We start from the raw sequence: 20,066 nt of genomic DNA on the forward strand, positions 1-20,066 counted from the left end.
AGATATTCGTAAACTTCATTGAACTTTAATTTGTATGAGATATGTTTTTTATATTTAGATACACACGGGTATTATGAATATAGATATTTGCAATATTTATCGAACTTTATGTTTTAAAAACAAAGTATCTGTTGACCAATTTATTGTATCATGTTTATGCAATGCAAGGTAACAAAAAAAAAAATAATAATAAAACATAATATTGAGTATTTATTTTATTAATTATGATTTCAGTGTTCATGGGGAATTAAATTTAAAAAGTACTACAATTACTGAAAGTTCTTGTTCATTGATAGTCGAGTCTATAAAATGTAAACCCACTGATATTAAAGTATTGAATTTATCTAATTGCCTACTACCACCTGGTGGTTTGAAGATCTTTTTAGATTTGGCAAATAAATTAACAAATTTAAAGAAATTATATATAAAAGGAAATAAAATCGGAAATAAGTTAACACTATATATTTCTAAAATATTATTAAATAATACTAATATTACAGAGTGTGTTAATTATTAATTTTTATTTTTATTAATTTTTTTATAAAATCTAGAAACAACATTGTTTTTAAATATTTTTAGACTACAATTGGATTGGAATAACATTGGTGATTCAGAATACACATTTTCCCAATTATGTTGTAGTTTAATGTCAAATACAACATTAAATACATTAAATTTGGCAAATAATAATCTATGTCAAATATGTGGTGGTCATTTAGCTAAGCTGTTAATCGTAAATAAATGCTTAAAGAACATTGGTAAATATGATTGAATTTATTGAATAAACGTACATAATAATATTCGTTATACACTACCCATAATATTTTTTGGCCTATGGCATATATTAATATTTTTCAAAACTGGGTTGGAATTTAAATTATATGTTGTACAATTTCTGAATTTTCTTAGTATTATATCCAATTTTTAAGATATATTAATGTATATTATATTATAGCAGTTAATCCTGCTTTGTAAAATCTTCATTTCTATACTTTAATTGGACTAATAGCCTTTAAAATGGTTTAAACCAGGTAATTATATATTACAGTAACTTCCATGTAAATATGATGGTTTTGAATCCATTTTTTTTTTTTAAATTTTAATACAAGATACCTACATTCATTTCAGATTTAAGTTGGAATCATATAGGTGAAACTGGAGCAGCATTATTATTGACATCTTTAAAAAACAATGACATTCTTTTAGAACTAAACATTCAAGGAAATTCTGTGTCTTTGGAAGTGTCTACTTTGATAGGTAGGTTGTAGGTATCTCAAAAATGAAAGTAATTAGGTACTAAAATAAATGTTGAAAATTTGATTCACTAGATGTTGGTAGTTTTACGTTAAGTCGAGAATAGCTATTGAGAAAATAATAGAATATGTTTCTAAACATCTTAATAAAATTTCTGATTAATAAATTGTGCTATTAATCTTTATGACACTTTTGAAGTATTCCTACTTGAATAACAACAGTAATAAGTTCTGAAAACATCCTTATAAATTACCTAAATGAAATATTTTGTTTTGCTTAGAATCTTAAATTATATTGTGCACCGATATAGATTAATTGTTTTTAATGCATTTTGAAAACTTATCGTACCTATTCATGACATCATAATTATGAAAACAAGTTAAAGATTATATAGGTACCTATCATCACCTATGTGGATATAATGTATGGTTTATATTTTATTTTTGATACTTTATTTATAGTGCATCAGTAATATATTATTATAAATAATCTGTAAATTTAGTTATTCTTTTAATACTCATTTTTATTCATAGCCAAAAAATTAAAACAAAATGAATTAATCAATTTCATTAACAAAAATGAAGTTCAGGTCAGGAACTTAAGGCACATTGAACATGTAGGATCAGTTGATAAAAATTATCAAGCACAATTGAACATTCTTAATAATCAATACCATAACAGTGTCAAGTAAAATGCTTTTATATTTACATACTTAAAATTAAAATCAGCATCTCATTTATAGCAATGTAAAATATTCATAGTGAATTACAATCAAAACTACAACTTCTTCGATCAGAAAATCAAGAACTAAAACAAGAACTTGTAGAACTAAAAAACAATAGTTTAAAAGAACAAGAAAAGTATATACAAATTTCAAACCAAATTAAGAAGATAAAATCAGAAACATCTTTTAATAAACAAAGTTTGAACTCGCTTGTAAAAAAATTAAGTAATGAAGTTACGAATTCTGATATGGAAAACATAAGTTCTTTGGAGGTTTCTAGAATTTTATATATCACTAAAAAAATTAACTATAATAATGCATATATTTTTTTTTATTCAGGACTTGGACAAAATTTTTCATATTGTAAAAAAAATCAAAAAAAGCTTTACTATTAAAATTTTACATGAAAAAGAAGAACATCAACGATTATTAGAAGCTTTTCCAAAGTTGACAAATGAACTAAATATATTAAGAGAAGAATGGAAAAATTTGAAGTCTTCAACAAAACTAAATATCAAAAACTCTTCTGGTTACAAATTACAATAATTATTATCTACTTAAATAAAAACAAACTATTTACTACTATTTAATATTTTTGATTATAGATGAATTAATAGCTATTAAAAAGTTACTTTTTACAAATATGTTTCATCTTAAAATATCTAATCAAATTAACCACAAGATAAATATGAACAATTTAATTGTACAAGAAGAAGAAATCAATATTTCTGATGAACAGGTTGTATTATTTTGTATTAATTTGTATCAAATATATGATCTAACATAAATTTATTCCAGACTAAGGTGTTAATTTTGTTTAATACAAAGATAAAGACTTTATATAAAGAAAAGACAGATTTGGAAATTAAATTAGCAGAAGCCGAAACACATTCTACACAAGCTGCTCAGACAGTGAGAGTACTTCAAAATAATTTAAAATTGGCTGAAAATGAATTGATTAAGTTAAACGATATATCAGCTCAAACGATAAGTACACAATTAAATGCTGATAAATTAACCAAAGAAATATATGCTTTAAAAAATAATATTGTTGAAAAAGATTATGAGTTACAACTCTGTAAAATGAAAATAGATGAAATTAATGATAATCATAAAAATGAATTATTAAATCTTGAGAAAAAATTTCAAGCAGAATGTCAAACATTTAAAGAAAAAAGGTTGGTAATTAATATCTTTTAGTTATGCTTAATTTAATTTTCTAAGATCATTATTCATTTTAATATAATTTTAACTAATTAAAGAACACTAACTACCAATGTTAGACAAAAAACTATAATTAACAAATAATAAATGATTAAAGTTTAAAATATTTAATTTATAATCTAAGATTAATAAATTTCAATATTGAAGGTGGTGGGTCACTTGAAACATTGAATTAAATTTGAGTTTTTCAATGATATGATATCATATTGTAAATGAAAAATAATCCCGAGCAAGAATTCACTAGCCTGTATTACCAAGAATATTTTATGATAACATTAATGTTATTAAAGCAATTTATTTTAATATCATACATTTTTTAATAATATATTGAGGTGAATAATTTTTGATGGAAATATTTTGTAAAAATTCATCGGTTTTCCTTAATTATTTTGTATTTCCGATGCATTTGTAAATTACTAAAATTACTAGAAATTTTTACTTTTGATCCACCAAGAAACCAACTAGATTCATTTGCTACCAGCAAAAATGAAAATGTCCAAGCCAAGTTTGAAATTCATTGTAACTTCTTCCCCCTTCAAAATCAAAAATATCTACTTAAAATTCATGGAAAGACCAGTCGTTCTTTTAAATATTGAATATTTATAAGACGTAATAATATATTTTAAAAGTAGTTAAGAAAAAATAATGTTTTCTGTAGGAAAGAAAATCAAAAGCAAATTGAAGAAATGTATTTCATGTTTAAAAAATATTTTGCTAAATTGAAAAGAGATGACTGAAAACACGAATACGTATCGATTAGTTAATCAAAGTCGATAAAATATAATAAATATAATAACTACCTAATAAGTAAAAGAAACTTATATTCTAAATATGTTTGTATATTATTTATTTTCATGATCTTTTATGTATTTGTTGTTTTTTCGTAAAAATAAGTTAAGAAAATTTAAAGGCAATTGTTGTTTTTTCGTAAAAATAAGTTAAGAAAATTTAAAGGCAAAATTTTATATTTTGTTTTCTAAAACTAAAATAAAAAGCAATGTTTACTCAGATTAAATTTATAAACATCTTTAAGTAATATCATTTTTTTTCTTGTTAATAATGAAAAATTCAGATTTTTTACTATAAAAATTAAATACAAATATATTATGTAGCTGGCCACTATTACAAAATTGTGTAATTAGTAAATATAACATATAACTATACATATAGGTTACACATTTTATGTATGTTAAATTTAGCAATTAAAATAATTTAGCACTGTAGATGTGTAATGTACCTAGAATTTATTCACATATGTGGCCTATAAAAATGTACTTATATTGATATATTTAAGCCTCGACGATTAGATGTTTAGCGCTCTGAAATCTAAATCCAAAAATGTTGACTTGTCGACGCTACGTGTATTTTACATTTTTACTGTCTATTTCTATTTTTTACAATATAGTGAGATATATTTTATGTTATTAACAAAATTCTCCAAGGAGCTGATTAGTGATTTCGCTAAAGGTTATGGCCATAAGCTATAAACGTTATTTCTATATATGGCACACATAAATGACACAATTTTTTCACGACATCACAATTCACAACTAAGATGTGATTTGAGCCTTTTGAGGTGAGTGATACCAGCTATAAAAAAAAAAAATAGTATTATTTTAGCATCACCAGTTGACGAATTCCAAAATATTCCAAATAATACATATTATTGTTATCTATCACTATTTTATTGGTTACAAAAAGGTTGACAATGGGTACTACTCTACTATATATAGTAGTTGTTAGTTGTAGAGTACGTAATAGACTATTAGGTATATACTATATACATAATTGGTATATCATTCAATAATTGTAAATTGTAATGGATTATATTTTATACTGTGTTATATTTAAATTCGAATATTTGATGATAAATCATTGCATACAATAATATAATAGGTTCTGATCAGAGGCGATGATCCTGGAATATGTGTATAAATATTCAAATTTAATAATTTTAAAAAAGTTTAAAAAATCAAAAATATCTCATGGTTATAAATAGCATAAATTTCCGGTAAACTCTTTTTTGTTGTTATTAAAAGTAGAAAATCTTCTATTAAAATTTCTTGTATAAGGTATGAAAAGAAAAAGTTCACGATAAGGTGAAATCCGGCATATTGTCTCGTTGGACAGCTTATATTATTATGGTGAGCTATTTACCGCAAAAAATTCATTAATTTAAAACATAATATTTCTGTTGAATCTTTTTAAGCTATTTTACTTTTTTGAATGAAAGCATATTTTATATTTCTTAGCAGAATATTTTTATCTAGTGTTTATAGAATTAACTACTTACGTCACATCTTGTTTTAAATTTTCAATCCTTAGCTATAAAATGTATACGTTTTATAAATTTTTAACAACTAAAAAATAAAAATTTAATTTGACTTTCTGGTAAACATTTTTTGATAAACATAGACAAACTCATGAAGAATCTTGTATTGAATTTTAAAATCTTAGATTTTAAAAGATAAATTTATATGAATTTTTAACTCAAAATAAATTGCAAATTTTTGTGATTTTTACCTGTATTGTCGAAATTCGAACTTTCAATGTTTATTACAAAAATTAATAAATTAATATTTTTTAACCGACAATCAACATTGTAAAATTATATAAGGAGCCTTGTATTACACTTTGAAGCTTTTTCCCCTTACGAATAAAATTTTATTGTCATTTATATATAAAAAAAAACTAAAAAGATTGAAAATTTCAAACGTATATAAATAACTTAAAAAGATTCGAAATATTTTGAAAATTTTATCAAGTATAGAAAACGCCTGTATTAACATCCAGTGAAAATTTGTTGAGTTACATCAATATCTAAAATAGATTTTCTCAAAAATTGACTTATGTAAAAAAGATATTTTTAAAAATCTTTATGGTTTTGAAATAGCGTTTTTTGTATTTTTGTTAAATGGTTTATGTCTATAGGCTATAGTGGATCATTTTGGTATTTGCTTTAATGTATATAGTTTATGTAAATATTATTATTTATAAGTTATAACCCTTAACACTGAACGCTTAAAAATATTGTATAATGATAAATATTAAGTATATTTAGATTACAATTTATTATAGCCTATAATAAATGATTATTTAAAACATTAAAACCATAATAATACCTATATATATTATATATATATATATATACTCATAAAGTCATAAACCATAATATTATATTAAAATGGTATCTGAATCGCGGACGTTTCACCCCCGCTGTTTTAATCTGATCAAAAAAACCAGTGCACGTCCACGCCGGATGTTTCGTTCCCAATAATAGGTAATTATTAAAATATGACATTTCGTCCCTGAGATTTATTATAAGGCCCCGCCATACGTTGATAATCTAAATACATTAATTTTTAATGAGCAATTTAATGACTAAATAAAAATACTATAGAATATACAAATAGGTACATTATCAATAATCATACAATTAAATTAATTTTAAATTTACCAGTATTTAACATTCGTAATCCAATGTGTTCTATGGATAGATACTGCTGCGAATACACGGCAAACACCTTTATATTGAATTTTCATTTGTAATACATTTTTTACTTTCGTCTGTTTAATTAACCACATTTCACGACTTCACGTATAAATTCGAGGTGGTAAACCATAATTTTCTTTTGCCGTGTTCTTCATAGTATAATAGTATATTTATCTCTCTGTGCCAGTGGTGCAACCAGGGGAGGGTATTGGGGAATAACCCCCCCCCCCCAAAATAGATCCTAATTGTTGCGCCTCTGCTCTCTGCATTAATAAAATCTGTTTCACCTTCACGATTGTGAGCTCCACATTTTAAGATGGTAGTTAATTCATCGTCTGTTGTAATTGTTCCATTGCACAATTCTTTGTAAACACACACTGCACACAGTTTATACCCATCGATTTTTTAATTTATTTTGTTCATATTATAGGTAGTATAAAAAAAATTCTTATTATTATTTTTTTTTTTGTGACTAATCAATCCATATTCGTACTATATATGGATTAAAATACAAAAAAAATTTTATTGTGTACAGTGAATGTGTAGAATAATTGTAGAAATAGTATACCTGTCCTACTATTTACCTATATAACTACATATAAGTATAAAAACATTTTATTGAATAGATTTATCTTAATGACTTTTTGTGTTAAAATTTAGATTATATTATTCTTGAATTTAGAATTTCAGCTCACAACTCCGTTTGGCTGTATAGTGCACGTTAAGTATTTATTACTTACATGTATAGTTTGCATACTATATATTGGACATTACAGAATTGTTCATTAAAAATAAATATTTTAATTGTTAGTAAAATTATGAACCATTAAGAAATCAATAAATATTAATGATTTAAAAAACCTGAAAATCCAATGTCATATAATCAAAATTTTACGGGGATCAAATGTCCTATATTAGCATTGCTAATAAGTAATAACTCTTCGAGACAAAATGTCCTAATGACGTTAAATAATAATCGAGGACGAAAGGCCTGTGGACTGCTTTTTTTGACGAGGACGAAACGGTAAGGGCAACGTCCATTTACCATACTATCTATATTGTCAAATTATAATTTATAATATAATATAACATTTTTTAAATTAAATTCTTATTTTCTTGACATTCTTAGAAGTAAAATTAAATTAAATTTGGCGCCCAATTGTAATACGTCTTTGCATCTATCATAGTTCAGTGTAACCAACAAAACACAAAAATTATGATATGATTTTTTGCGATAATGAATTTTGGGTATTAGGATCTACTCATCAGCAATCTTTATAGGATAGTATGATATTTATTTCATTTTTTATGTTGCTTCCTATTATTCGTTTTAACTAGATAATAACTTATATTTTAATTTAATGCTAGATTTAAATAGCTGTAAATATATAATTTCGACATAATATGATTGATAATGTTTCATTAAACGATTATTTAACATTTTTACACACCTATGGGCCCAAGAATTTTCATGTTTAAGGTAATCTAAAAATAGTGAATAGTTAATGTTAATTTAGGTGGAGTCAGAAACAATAAATATTTAAAAAATAAATATAATTGGAGGCTAATTATGTCTTTCACTAAAATATATTGTAATTTTTGCTGTCTATTCTTTTAGAAAAATCCAATGCCAATCAGTTAGTAGTCAGTTTTTTAACGTAATTCATAAAAATGTCAGATGATGATGACAAGCCACCAGCTCCTCCGGTCCGTCTAACGAGTAACAGGTAATCATAACGATATAATCTATCATTTTGAACTATATACATAATAATAAATTACAGTTTTAGAGTTGCTCGTGGGGATTCGGTACCAAATTTGGATATTATGCGGCCTTTACCAAAAGAACCAGATTCTGACCACAAAAAGAAAACTTCTAAAAGTCGTGTTACTGGTAAACTGAAAACACGGGGTACTGGATCAGAAGATAAACCAGAAATATCTTATCCAACTAATTTTGAACATACTATGCATGTAGGTTTTGACGCACATACGGGCGAGTTTACAGTAAGTTATTATTTTTAAAGTTAATATATGGTTGTATGAATAAAAAAAAGCTAATGTATGGTTTAAATTGCACATTTAATTTAACATTTTGCTAAGATATGCTTTGCTATGTAGTCAAATTGAAAAATATAAATATTAGCAAAACTAGAACTAATTTGACATTTTAAATTTATGTTGGATGTTTTTCTTAAAATACAAATGTCTTACAAAATATTTATTGATATATTGCTGTTGAAAAGCTTTAAATTATCATAACTTTCATTTCAAAACTGATTGTCAATTTAAAATAATCCCAATTAATGAAGTTTAAAAAAAAAATTGTTATAACATCATGAGTAATTTCTCATAATATTTTAAAGACTCCTGTAAACTGATTTTGTTATAATTAAACATTAAAATGTATTATAAGGTAACTCAATAAATCTTAAAGGATGCACTACTTTGTCTATGATTTTCCTTACAAATACAAAAAATGCATTAAAATAAAAATAAAAATATTGAGGTTACTATGTTGAGCTATGATTAATAGCTATTAATTATGATTAAAATGAAAACAATAGTAAATTTAATATTTAATATTTTAAAACTCTTAAATATGCAAAACAACATTTAATATTTGGGACCTTTGGCGAATAAAACAAATTTAAAGCTTACTTTTCTTTACATGTATAATGTATTCTGTAATAATAAATAAATACCAAAAATCTAAGCTCTGGTATTCACTAAGTTTTTTTCATTTTCTGTTACATATTGGCTATAAAGTAAAAATGCCACATATTATTGATAGTGTTATAACTATTATAAATCACAGTTACAAGAATTCTGATTAATAATTATCATTTCTTATGTTCAACCTAATAAAATTGCTTATGTATTTTATATGTAGGTAGTTAAAACAATTTTGTTATTTTTAATACTATTATAATTTATAGGTAGTAGATTGAACAAAAAAAAAAAAAAAACGGATGAAAATTAATATGATTTATAAAAAAACAAATATCTTGAAATTTTATTGTTGGCCATTGTTACAAATGAAAAAACTATACCAATTATTTTAAATTTTAAATTTGTTTTCTTATGCACAACAAAGGTAACAATTAACAAATATACAGGGTGTCCCTTGAGGATTTACCCATTGTGATATCTCACAAAATAATGGAGATATCAAAATTCTGGTTTTATAATGAGATTCACAGAGATAAGACCTACCATTATTTCATTTTAAAATTTATTTTAATGTTTGTGTAAAAAATTTAAAAAATTAATTTTTTTATTTGATTATTTCCAAAAAATAAAGATAGCCATTTTGTAGTTTATTTTTCTGAAAATATTGACGTTTCAAAATTTTATTTTCATTAATTTCCTGATTTTTAATATGTTTTCTAGTTTTAAAGAAATAAAATATGATTATAACTATTAGGAACATGGAAAGTATTCGGCCGGCTGTATGGGAATGCGCGCAGCTCGGCGGTTCACATGTTTGATAACATTACGGTGTTATATAATTCACAATTTTCTCAGAACTAAAAAAAAAAAATATTAAAAATTAGAAAACTTAGAAAATAAAATTTCGAAACGTAAATATTTTCAGGGAAATAATCTTTACAAAATGGTTATTTTTAATTTTTTTGGAAATAATTAAATACAAAAATATACTTTATACCTTTTTACAAAAACATTAAAATAAATTAAAATATGAAATAATTGTAGTTCTTATCCCTGTGAGTCTTATTACAAACCCAGAATTTCGATATCAGCATTATTTCGGGAGATATCGCAATGGGTAAATCATCAAGATATACTCTGTATATAAAAAAAATTTAAAACCATATTTTTTATTTTATATTTGAAACCGACTTAAAAATGCTTTTCTCCTTCACTGTTTTTCCTAACTCATCATCTCTTATTTATGAAATTGAAATCCTGTATCCAAATATGTTATTGTCAATTAATGTCAAAAATTCTTTAATCAATGGTGAAGTACCCTTTAGTGGTATTTCCATAATTTGTTGTGTTTTTTTTACATATTATATTATGTAGTATAGAATAGAAAACTATTAAAGGAATAAAAGTTAGTACAGTAATTTTTTGTAATATACCTAGAATCAAAATAAAAAGATTTAATTGCTTTTTAAATAAATTAAATATTTTTCTTGGGTTACTTAACATCATGAGCTTCTTAATTTTTTATTTATTTTATCTTAAATAAATAAAATTAACTTAATGAAATTTATACAATATTTAAATTGTTGAGTGTTTTCTTGCATTTTTAAGTATATGTTCAGAACTATTTTATAGCATAATAATTGATAAATATTTTGCAAATTTTGATAAATGTATAAAATTTTTAGCACGCATTAATTTAAATCACTCAACTAATATTGATAAATAGACAAATGTCTCTAGAATTCTGTGTTTGTTTTTTCTTGTTTCAAGCTGCCATATAAAGTGAGTAACATCAACAGCTTTGTGAGTAGCATAGATGGACATAAAATGTGTTTGGTGTTTTAGTAGTTACAGCATAAATACACGTTGCTTATTAATACATTCAATAATATAACTATTATTGTAGGAAAAATGAAAAAAATGAAGTTATTATTACGGATATTTTAACTAAGAACTCTTTTTTATAATTTAAGTTTATAAGGTATAATTTATAAAATATAAGCTAGTTAATAATGTATTTTAAATGTAGTTCAATTTAAAAAAATCCAACTTTATATCTCATTACTCTTCATTAATAGTTGTATTTGTTATAAATTTACCAAAATAGAGTATATATTTGAGACACTATCTTTATTTTTTACTTAATACTCAATAGTGGAACATATTTAAATAAATTGTTTTTGTGAATAAATATAAATATAAATAAATATAAATTGTTTTATAATAATGAATATTATTGATATAGGGTATGCCAGAAGCATGGGCTCGACTTTTAATAACATCCAATATAAGCAAACAAGAACAAAAAAAGAATCCACAAGCTGTTCTTGATGTGCTTAATTGGTTTGATAACTCTAGTAAACAATCTAAAACTTCCAAGTATATGACTACAGCCACAAATATTGGTAATTAATAAATTCTATGTTAATACCATTTTAGAATACTAATTTTACATTTATACAATTTCCATCCAGTTCAAAATAGTACCCCTCCTACTGAAGTATTAGTGCGTGGTGCACACAGTGGAGGCAGTTCATCATACTCTGGTGTCAGTAGCAGCCAACCTTCTTCTTCGACAGGTAGTACTAGTCCCTCACTGACCACAACTCCCACAACAGATGAACAAACATCTCCTCCACCACCTGTATCTGTACGTCCTGAGCGTACAAAATCTGTGTATACTAAACCAATAGAAGAAGATGAGCCTAGATCCATCATCCAAGAAGAACCTAAAGTAGTTTCACCGGTTCCACTTCACCGGCCTAGTCAAACTAATGGAACTGTACCAGTATTGGATAAAAATAAAAATAACACTACTGCTACTAGTCGTAAAAAAGTGGCTGATAATGAAATATTAGAACAACTAAAAACAATAGTAACAGTTGGTGATCCAAATAGAAAATATACCAAGATGGAAAAAATTGGGCAAGGGTAAGTTACAATTTCATTAGATTATGCTGTGATGATAAGTTGTTTAATCATTATAACTGTTACAGAGCTTCTGGTACAGTATATACTGCTATTGAAACGTCAACTGGTATGGAAGTGGCTATAAAACAAATGAATTTAGGTCAACAACCAAAGAAAGAGCTTATTATCAATGAAATACTAGTCATGCGAGAAAATAAACATGCAAATGTTGTGAACTATTTAGATAGTTATTTAGTTCAAGATGAACTTTGGGTAATCATTTATAATAATTTTATGTAGTTTAATAGTTATTTTATATATATTTCGGTTGTTGATTAAAAATATATTATTAATTTAACGATGAAACAGGATTTTAGGTTCTGAGCAGCATAGTAATAATTTTATTATTTTTAATTTGTATTTACATTGTTTTTTTTTCTAAGGTACATACTTCAATCTTTCGATTGTTTCATATAGCAAATTAGATTAACTTGGTACTATTTCTTTGTGAGGAGGGGATAGGGTGGCTTCTTAAATGTAGTATGGTAAAGGTTAGGTAATGCATGGTACTTCATAAGTGGTCCAAGTGGTACTTATGGCAATTAAAAAATATAATCCTGTTTTTTTTTTTTAATGCATTTAAAATTGTAACTTTTGACAATATTCTTCATAATCCTTAATGTAGGAATGTGTATTATATTTAATTTAAAATAATTCATACACATTTTAATGTAACGCTTTAGGTCTTATAAGACAGCTTTTCACATTTTTTTTTTCTGGAAATTAAATAAAGTTGTGTATATTATAAACCTCCCCCCATCATACATTTTTTACGTGCGGTGAACTTCAAATTTTGACTTAATTGGTTACTCAAATGTACAATAATAATTTATTTAATTTTTTCTTCCATTTTGAAAATAATTATTAAGGTTTTCGATACTAATATTGGTAATATAATATTTTTTATTCTATTTATAAATTAATAATGAGAATACGGGTGTCATTCAATAATAATATGGCCGAAAAATATCGATAACGATGACGATCACTAGTTGCTTATAGAAGAATGATAATTAAAGTTTCAATTTTTAAGTAAAAAATCTTAATTTTGATTTTATAACCCAAAACTATTTCACTAAAAATTTTTATTTATAAGTATAAAATATCTATATTAAACAGATAATTTTTATTGATATTAATTTAAAGTTAGGTAGGTAAGTTGAGTAGTACTTCATAAATTGTATATGATACTTTTTGATACTTCACTTATCTTATTTAAATTATAACATAAAAAGCTCTAAATTAAAATCTACTTCATAAAAAGTTAATGATTTTTAAAAATAATGACTATACTGTATTAATAATCTAATTATATAAAGTATTTGTGTTATTCTTAGGTTGTAATGGAATATTTACCTGGCGGTAGCTTAACAGATGTTGTAACAGAAACTTGTATGGACGAAGGTCAAATAGCGTCTGTATGCCGCGAAGTACTTCAAGCCCTTCAGTTTTTACATTTCAACCAAGTTATACACAGAGACATTAAGTCTGATAACATTTTACTTGGATTAGATGGTAGTGTCAAGTTAAGTAAGTACTTATATATGACTCTTTATTGTTAGAGCTATAAATGATAATTCAAAGATACTCAAATACAAATATTTATTTTTGACAATTTGAATCCAATATTTATTTAGTTAATTTTTATTGTTTTTATTTTCATTAGCTTAAGTTTTATCATCATTTACATTTTACTATTTTTGTAATCGTGATTCAAATGTATGTTTAAAAACATTAAATTTAAATATTTGGTTTTCAAGAAACTTACTTTATGTCCAAATGAAAATATTAATTAGTCCAAACGAATAATAATCAAATAGTAATAAATTCATTTGTTGATAAATAGATGTGTTACATATAGTTTAAGAATTTAAAATTAATTTATGATATATTTTAATAATACATTTTTATTTTTTAATATTAGCTGATTTCGGATTTTGTGCTCAAATTTCACCTGAGCAATCCAAAAGAACTACAATGGTCGGTACACCATATTGGATGGCACCAGAAGTAGTTACACGTAAACAGTATGGTCCTAAGGTAGACATATGGTCATTAGGTATAATGGCTATTGAAATGATTGAAGGTGAACCACCGTATTTGAATGAAAATCCTTTAAGGGTATGGTATAAATATAATAAATAAACTCATTATTGACATGATGTATTTTTAAATAATACAAATATTTATTTAGGCATTGTATTTAATTGCAACCAATGGAAAACCAGAGATCAAAGAAAAAGAAAAATTATCTCCAATTTTTCAAGACTTTTTAGATCAGTGCCTTGAAGTTGAGGTTGAAGATCGTGCATCAGCCTCTGAACTTTTAAAAGTAAGATTGTATTTTATTTAAAATCATTATATATTTACATCATAGGCGTGCGCAGGACATTTTTGCTGAGGGTGCACAGCAAAAACAGATTGAAAATTTCAGTATGTTACTTATGTAGCTACATAACAAGAAAGGCCAGGATTAATAATAATAATAAAAAAAATTAATAATAATGTTATTTTTCTTAAAAGTCATGTTAGTTATTTTAATAATAATTTTATAAATTATAATTCAAGACGATGTGTACCTGGGTACATAGACTTGAATTCATAAATTATATCTTCTGGATTGATTTGTGATGCCAATTCTTGCTCCACAAAAATCATCATCATGTAATCTAATCTGTTTTGCTTCATTTGACTCCTTAGTTTAGTTTTTACTAAACTAAGTTTTGAGAAAGGTCTATCGCTCGAGCATGTTGTAAATAATTTTAATGTTTTGTGAACATTTATAAAATTTCCCAGGGCTGATAATTTTTCCAACCATTTATGTATTGTATTATTTGAAGTTCCTTTTTCAAAATCTGGTATAGCACAAATTATTCTAAGTTCACCTTCAAATTCATCTCTATGTAAATCAAATTTTTTAGTTAAAATATCAATGTCTGAACTTTCTATTTTGTGCTGCATCATACAACTTATAGAATTTATAAAATTTAATGTTTCTGGTGAGAAACGGTTTTCTAAGCCGTTGGATAGATCATCTAATACAACATAATAAACAGTAGTTTTCATTTCACTTATTTTATCCAAACTAAAATACTGAGTATGGTTTTTATCAATTTTATTAGATACTCTTCTATGTTTAACATTAGATATTTCTATCTGATTTGCATTACATACATCCAGAACTTTATTATACAGTCTGGAATATTCATCTTCATCGCTTCTTAGACTTATTAAACTTGTCTTTAACAATTGTTACAGCAGATAACAAATTAAAATCAGGAGTTTGCAATTTAGCACTCACTATTTGAATTTGAGCTAAAAGAGGTTTCATCACATATAATGCAAAAATAAAGTTATAACTTTTCATTTGGTATATTATTCCATTTGCTTTTACTCTGACATCAGGTTGTGTGGTTGTTTCAGAAATATTCGATAATACTTACCTGAAGTCAAAGAATAATTTTCACTGTCAATAATAGAACTGGAAGACTGATTTTTTCATTTACATCTAGGGTTTGAAAACAAATTATTAACTTAAAAATATTATTTTTATAATTTTATCTATCAATCCCCCCCCATGTGCACACCTATGATTTACATTCTATAAAGCTAATATAACATAAATATATTATTAAAACAATTATTTAAGTTTATGTTAATTTTATTTAAATCCAATCTATCAATTATTATTTGATTACAATTTAATCTTATCAACTGTTTCTTAAATGTAATAAGCCACCGTTTTTGTAAACTATTGGATAAACTATCAAGCTGTTTATTGAAATTCTCAATATCTCAAATGAGATGACTTGAGATCTTCACATTCTAATATAATTAAATCAAACATTTCAAAAACAATATAAATCATAGTTCTTACTAAAATAACTGTGTAAAATTTAATAGTAATATATGACATATGTAGCTATTCTGTGTAATCAACTACATATATCTGACTAATATTTTATAAAAATATCTCTGAAACTCAAATCACTACAAAAACAACATAAGTCAATGACTTGTAATGAAGTTATTAGTGTTTTGTGTAAAGTTTCAAGTTTATGACTTGTGTTGTTTTTAAATTACCGATTCCATGTAAAAATACAATGATAGTAAATTCATATTTGAAAAAGGCAGCATTAATAAATCTTAATAAATCTTATAGTTTATAGGCTATAGGTTTGTCGGCATGTTTTATTCATGTCTCTGTTTATTCAAGTATTTTAAATGAGCTAATTAATTAAGCTTGTATGAAAATAGACTTAATGTCAAAAACCATTCAAAAAACTTGTATGTTACTTATTTTGTGAATGAAGGTTATTGTTATAAAAAATAAAACTCTTACAGAAATGTTGATCAAAATTTTTGAATTACAATTAAGATCATTTTTATTAATTTTTGAGTACAATGGTAAAATTGTTATTTAGTAGTTAAACATTTTGAATATTAACTTCTTTTCTTCTTTTTTCTGATTGATTATTGTCTAATATTGTCTAATATTTATATTTTTAAATTAAAAATTTTTAGATTTCAAAAATAAATAGTTTCCTGTTTTTACCCGCTAAATGGTATAGTATTATAGTTGTAAAATTTATCTTTTGATAAAAACTGGTAGGTTTAATAATGTATAGCACAATTTAAAGTTATTATTATCAATTAAAATCATTTTATCGTTTTTACACATGTTTTATAATATTCAGTAGATAGCAAAAAAATGTTTTAAGATTAACTTTAACCAATAATTGATAACATTTGACCTTTTCCATATTATTGAGAATCTATTAAATAAAAAACAATATTTTTAATTGATAAAACTATTTCTGAAGTACCTAATGCAATTAAAAGCAAAAATTAGATACCTTTTAAATTATTTAAATATTGCATATACCTAAGAACTTAACATATAAAATTATTTATGCAATGTGTGTTTTATAAATTGTTTACAGCACCCATTTTTGAAGCTTTCCAGACCTTTAGCCAGTCTAACTCCTTTGATAATGGCTGCTAAACAAGCTGCAAAAGGTCATTGAAACGTAATGTCAAATATTAACGGTCTTTCTTTGGTTCAAATCCAGCCATATTATTTTATGAAACTTTGTCAACTATAAATTGTATTGATGATTGTTTTATTATTTTATACTTATGTAACATTAATTAACAATTATTATTAGTTATGATCAGAAATAATGTTTCAATACATTCTATTTTTTACATATCTTCAGCCTGTGGTGCTTTATCTTCTTCTTCTCTTTCTAAAAACATTTTGAACATGTATTATTGTACAGTAATTTTTTGTTATTTGGTAATTTAATTAACGTTTCAGACTATGTTAAATCACCATTATTTCTGACATAATAAATAATATGTATAAAAGTGTTTAAACACACTTTGGTACATAAGCATTTTATTTATTTTATTTTAGGTATTGTTTGTGAGTTTTATTTATTTATAATTTTAATTGTTAAATTAATAGTATTTTTATTATTTATTCTCATCTAATCAAAGCTTTATTATATATTCCGTACTGAATTACATTTACATAATATATATTTTAGATTTATTCAGTTTTTTTTAATTAAGTTTTATTTTATTGAAACCTTAATTTTTTTATACATGCATGTATAATAATATCTATATCACATATATTAATAGAAATAGATAATTTGTAATGTTAAATAAACACCGGATGTTCGATAACAGCAGGACATTAAAGTGAAATAATCACAAATACAGATGGCTGAACTTAGTATATTTCTTAAACATACCCAAAGCCTTAGCTCTCATTAGCACATATATTGCTCAACAGGTCAAAAGGGAACTGATATTTAGATTAATATAATTTTGTATAATTAATATTTTAGACAACTGGAAATGATTGTTTTTATAGTATTATTTTCATCCTACTAATATTCTGAACAAATATACTTCGCGATATTATTCATTTGTTTTTAACAATGTTCTAATGAAATAAAATACAGTATGTTCAAAAATAATAATGGTTATACAACAAAGTTCATAGCTAGGGCTAAGATTTTTATATTGATAGCTCATTTTATTACAAATCTATTTCATGTTTTGTGGAATATATTTAATTTAATTTTTATGATTTTTGGGCATTTTATTAGTAAATTTATCACCTATTATATCAATTGATTGACAGTCATTCAGTCTTTGCAAAATTTGTGCATCTAGTTGTCATAGGCCATTGGTTGCAAAATCATTCATTATCTATCTACTAATCGTATCTGCCAGATAATGATTAACTCTTCGCGGGTAACTGCTGCCATTAGTGATAAATGACAATAACTGTTTTACTTTCTTGGTAGCGCATTCCATTCAGCAAATAAAATAAAATATTTTGATTTTAAGCTTCTAAAGAGATAAATATTTGTGTACTGGAAGTGTAAATGATTTTTAGGATGTTTGTGAATAAGAGACGTATAAATCTGTTTTTTTAGTAGACCGATTCAGGCCATAGCTTCATGGCTTTGTCAATCTTTTATATTAAATATATTATGCATTATAATTTAGAGTAAGCCATGGTTATTGTCCCTGTTAATAAACGTTTTTCTCTTATAGATAATTGATAACTAAATTTTAAGTGGAATGTTTCAAAGTTCAAATTCGATAAAACTAATTCAATTGAAGGAGGAATTATGACTGATATATTCGTTTTAAGGTATACATCCACACTGCATGAATACACAAACTGACAATATATGGGTTATAGATAAGGTTTGAAATAATTTAATTTATTCGTTTGAAAAGGAAACACGAATCTGCGATGTGAAGTACATGTTATTTGGGATTGGGAAGCATGTAATTGTACTTTGAACTTTTACAAAAATTTTTACCGTTATATAATTAGCATTTATTTATAATAACAACTCGTAAACGTACAATAATTGATTACAATATATATTGGTGAATGGGGATCAATAAACCAACAACAGAACAATAAATCTCACGACTCAGAAATCTTATGGCACTTTAATGTTTCATTATTATTTTATTCACTGGGTATATATATATAAAAAAAAACAAGATTATATATATGTATTAAAAATGTATACGTATACATGGTATATCAATTATGGTTAAAAATTTAAAATGTCCATGTATTTGCCTAATTACTTACGTATTTTTTCTGTTTATTAGAAAACGAATAAGTGTATTTATACGGTGGCGTATTTTGGGCTATTTCTTGGTGGGGGTGGGGTCATGACATTAAATACATGTCCTCCCCCCGAAAAAAAAAAAAAAATACGCCACATTAACTTACAATCTGTAAAAATAATATATTTATGATAGAATATTCAAAGACAGATTAAGTAAAGGAGGTGTCCATTTAAACACTTATGATTTTAGGGAGTAGAATATTAAATTTTAGAAGTGATCGGAAGTTATGAGGTCTACATTGGTACATTTTGTTTTTATTTCTATGGCTCCCAAATGTGATTCTTTTGTTAAGATGAATCTAGTATTCAGTATTCTAGTTTTCATGGTACCTAAACTCAAGGCCGTATCTAGAAATTCTTTTTTGGGGGAGGGGTCCAAAACATATTAATTGTAATTTTATTGAATTTACATTTTTACTTTTGAAATTTGGTTAAAAATAAGGCAGAAAAAGATTTAATCTTATTTTATTAAAATATAATAAAATCAAATAAACAAAATTACTTTGTCATCTATTGTCGCTTTCACTATACAAATATGATATATAAAATAAAA

General features: G+C 24.7%; 3 protein-coding genes across 4 annotated transcripts; 2 read left to right on the forward strand and 1 right to left on the reverse strand.

Moving 5' to 3' along the window:
• The first annotated feature begins 73 nt into the window (after positions 1 to 73).
• On the forward strand, positions 74 to 4,010 carry LOC107169122 (uncharacterized). The gene is made up of 10 exons (XM_089227212.1): positions 74 to 168; positions 235 to 501; positions 580 to 758; positions 1,129 to 1,257; positions 1,788 to 1,941; positions 2,016 to 2,250; positions 2,318 to 2,507; positions 2,584 to 2,717; positions 2,777 to 3,156; positions 3,861 to 4,010. The coding sequence occupies exons 1-10, from the start codon at positions 74 to 76 to the stop codon at positions 3,937 to 3,939; spliced, it is 1,842 nt and encodes a 613-aa protein (XP_089083338.1). The 3' UTR covers positions 3,940 to 4,010.
• A 3,974-nt stretch (positions 4,011 to 7,984) lies between these two features.
• Positions 7,985 to 18,441, forward strand: Pak (serine/threonine-protein kinase PAK 3-like protein). 2 transcript variants are annotated; one of them, XM_089226679.1, is made up of 11 exons: positions 7,985 to 8,175; positions 8,314 to 8,422; positions 8,480 to 8,702; positions 11,139 to 11,150; positions 11,614 to 11,773; positions 11,843 to 12,299; positions 12,365 to 12,551; positions 13,676 to 13,868; positions 14,263 to 14,459; positions 14,533 to 14,670; positions 17,282 to 18,441. In XM_089226679.1, exons 2-11 carry the CDS (start codon positions 8,367 to 8,369, stop codon positions 17,363 to 17,365), a joined length of 1,707 nt encoding a protein of 568 aa, XP_089082805.1. In that variant the 5' UTR covers positions 7,985 to 8,175; positions 8,314 to 8,366; the 3' UTR covers positions 17,366 to 18,441. The 2 variants fall into 2 exon arrangements, with proteins under 2 accessions (XP_089082805.1, XP_089082806.1); XM_089226680.1 differs by lacking the exon at positions 11,139 to 11,150 and having other exon boundaries at positions 7,986 to 8,175.
• LOC149056002 (uncharacterized) lies at positions 14,811 to 16,143 on the reverse strand. Its single transcript, XM_089226681.1, has one exon. The coding sequence runs from the start codon at positions 15,402 to 15,404 to the stop codon at positions 14,895 to 14,897; it is 510 nt and encodes a 169-aa protein (XP_089082807.1). The 5' UTR covers positions 15,405 to 16,143; the 3' UTR covers positions 14,811 to 14,894.
• Positions 18,442 to 20,066: the final 1,625 nt, after the last annotated feature.

This window comes from Diuraphis noxia, unplaced genomic scaffold (assembly GCF_037042655.1).
Source record: "Diuraphis noxia isolate RWA-SAM2 unplaced genomic scaffold, SU_Dnox_SAM2 contig0004, whole genome shotgun sequence".
NCBI classification, from domain to species: Eukaryota; Metazoa; Arthropoda; class Insecta; order Hemiptera; family Aphididae; genus Diuraphis; species Diuraphis noxia.

Excerpts from the sequence above, each read along its gene's own strand:
- LOC107169122 (XM_089227212.1), top strand. The coding sequence starts at position 74 with ATGAATATAGATATTTGCAATATTTATCGAACTTTATGTTTTAAAAAC. Across the intron at positions 759-1,128 it reads TAAATGCTTAAAGAACATTG|ATTTAAGTTGGAATCATATA; the intron begins GTAAATATGATT and ends CATTCATTTCAG. Across the intron at positions 1,258-1,787 it reads GGAAGTGTCTACTTTGATAG|CCAAAAAATTAAAACAAAAT; the intron begins GTAGGTTGTAGG and ends TTTTATTCATAG.
- Pak (XM_089226679.1), top strand. The coding sequence starts at position 8,367 with ATGTCAGATGATGATGACAAGCCACCAGCTCCTCCGGTCCGTCTAACG. Across the intron at positions 11,774-11,842 it reads GACTACAGCCACAAATATTG|TTCAAAATAGTACCCCTCCT; the intron begins GTAATTAATAAA and ends ATTTCCATCCAG. Across the intron at positions 13,869-14,262 it reads AGATGGTAGTGTCAAGTTAA|CTGATTTCGGATTTTGTGCT; the intron begins GTAAGTACTTAT and ends TTTTAATATTAG.
- LOC149056002 (XM_089226681.1), bottom strand. The coding sequence starts at position 15,404 with ATGAAAACTACTGTTTATTATGTTGTATTAGATGATCTATCCAACGGC.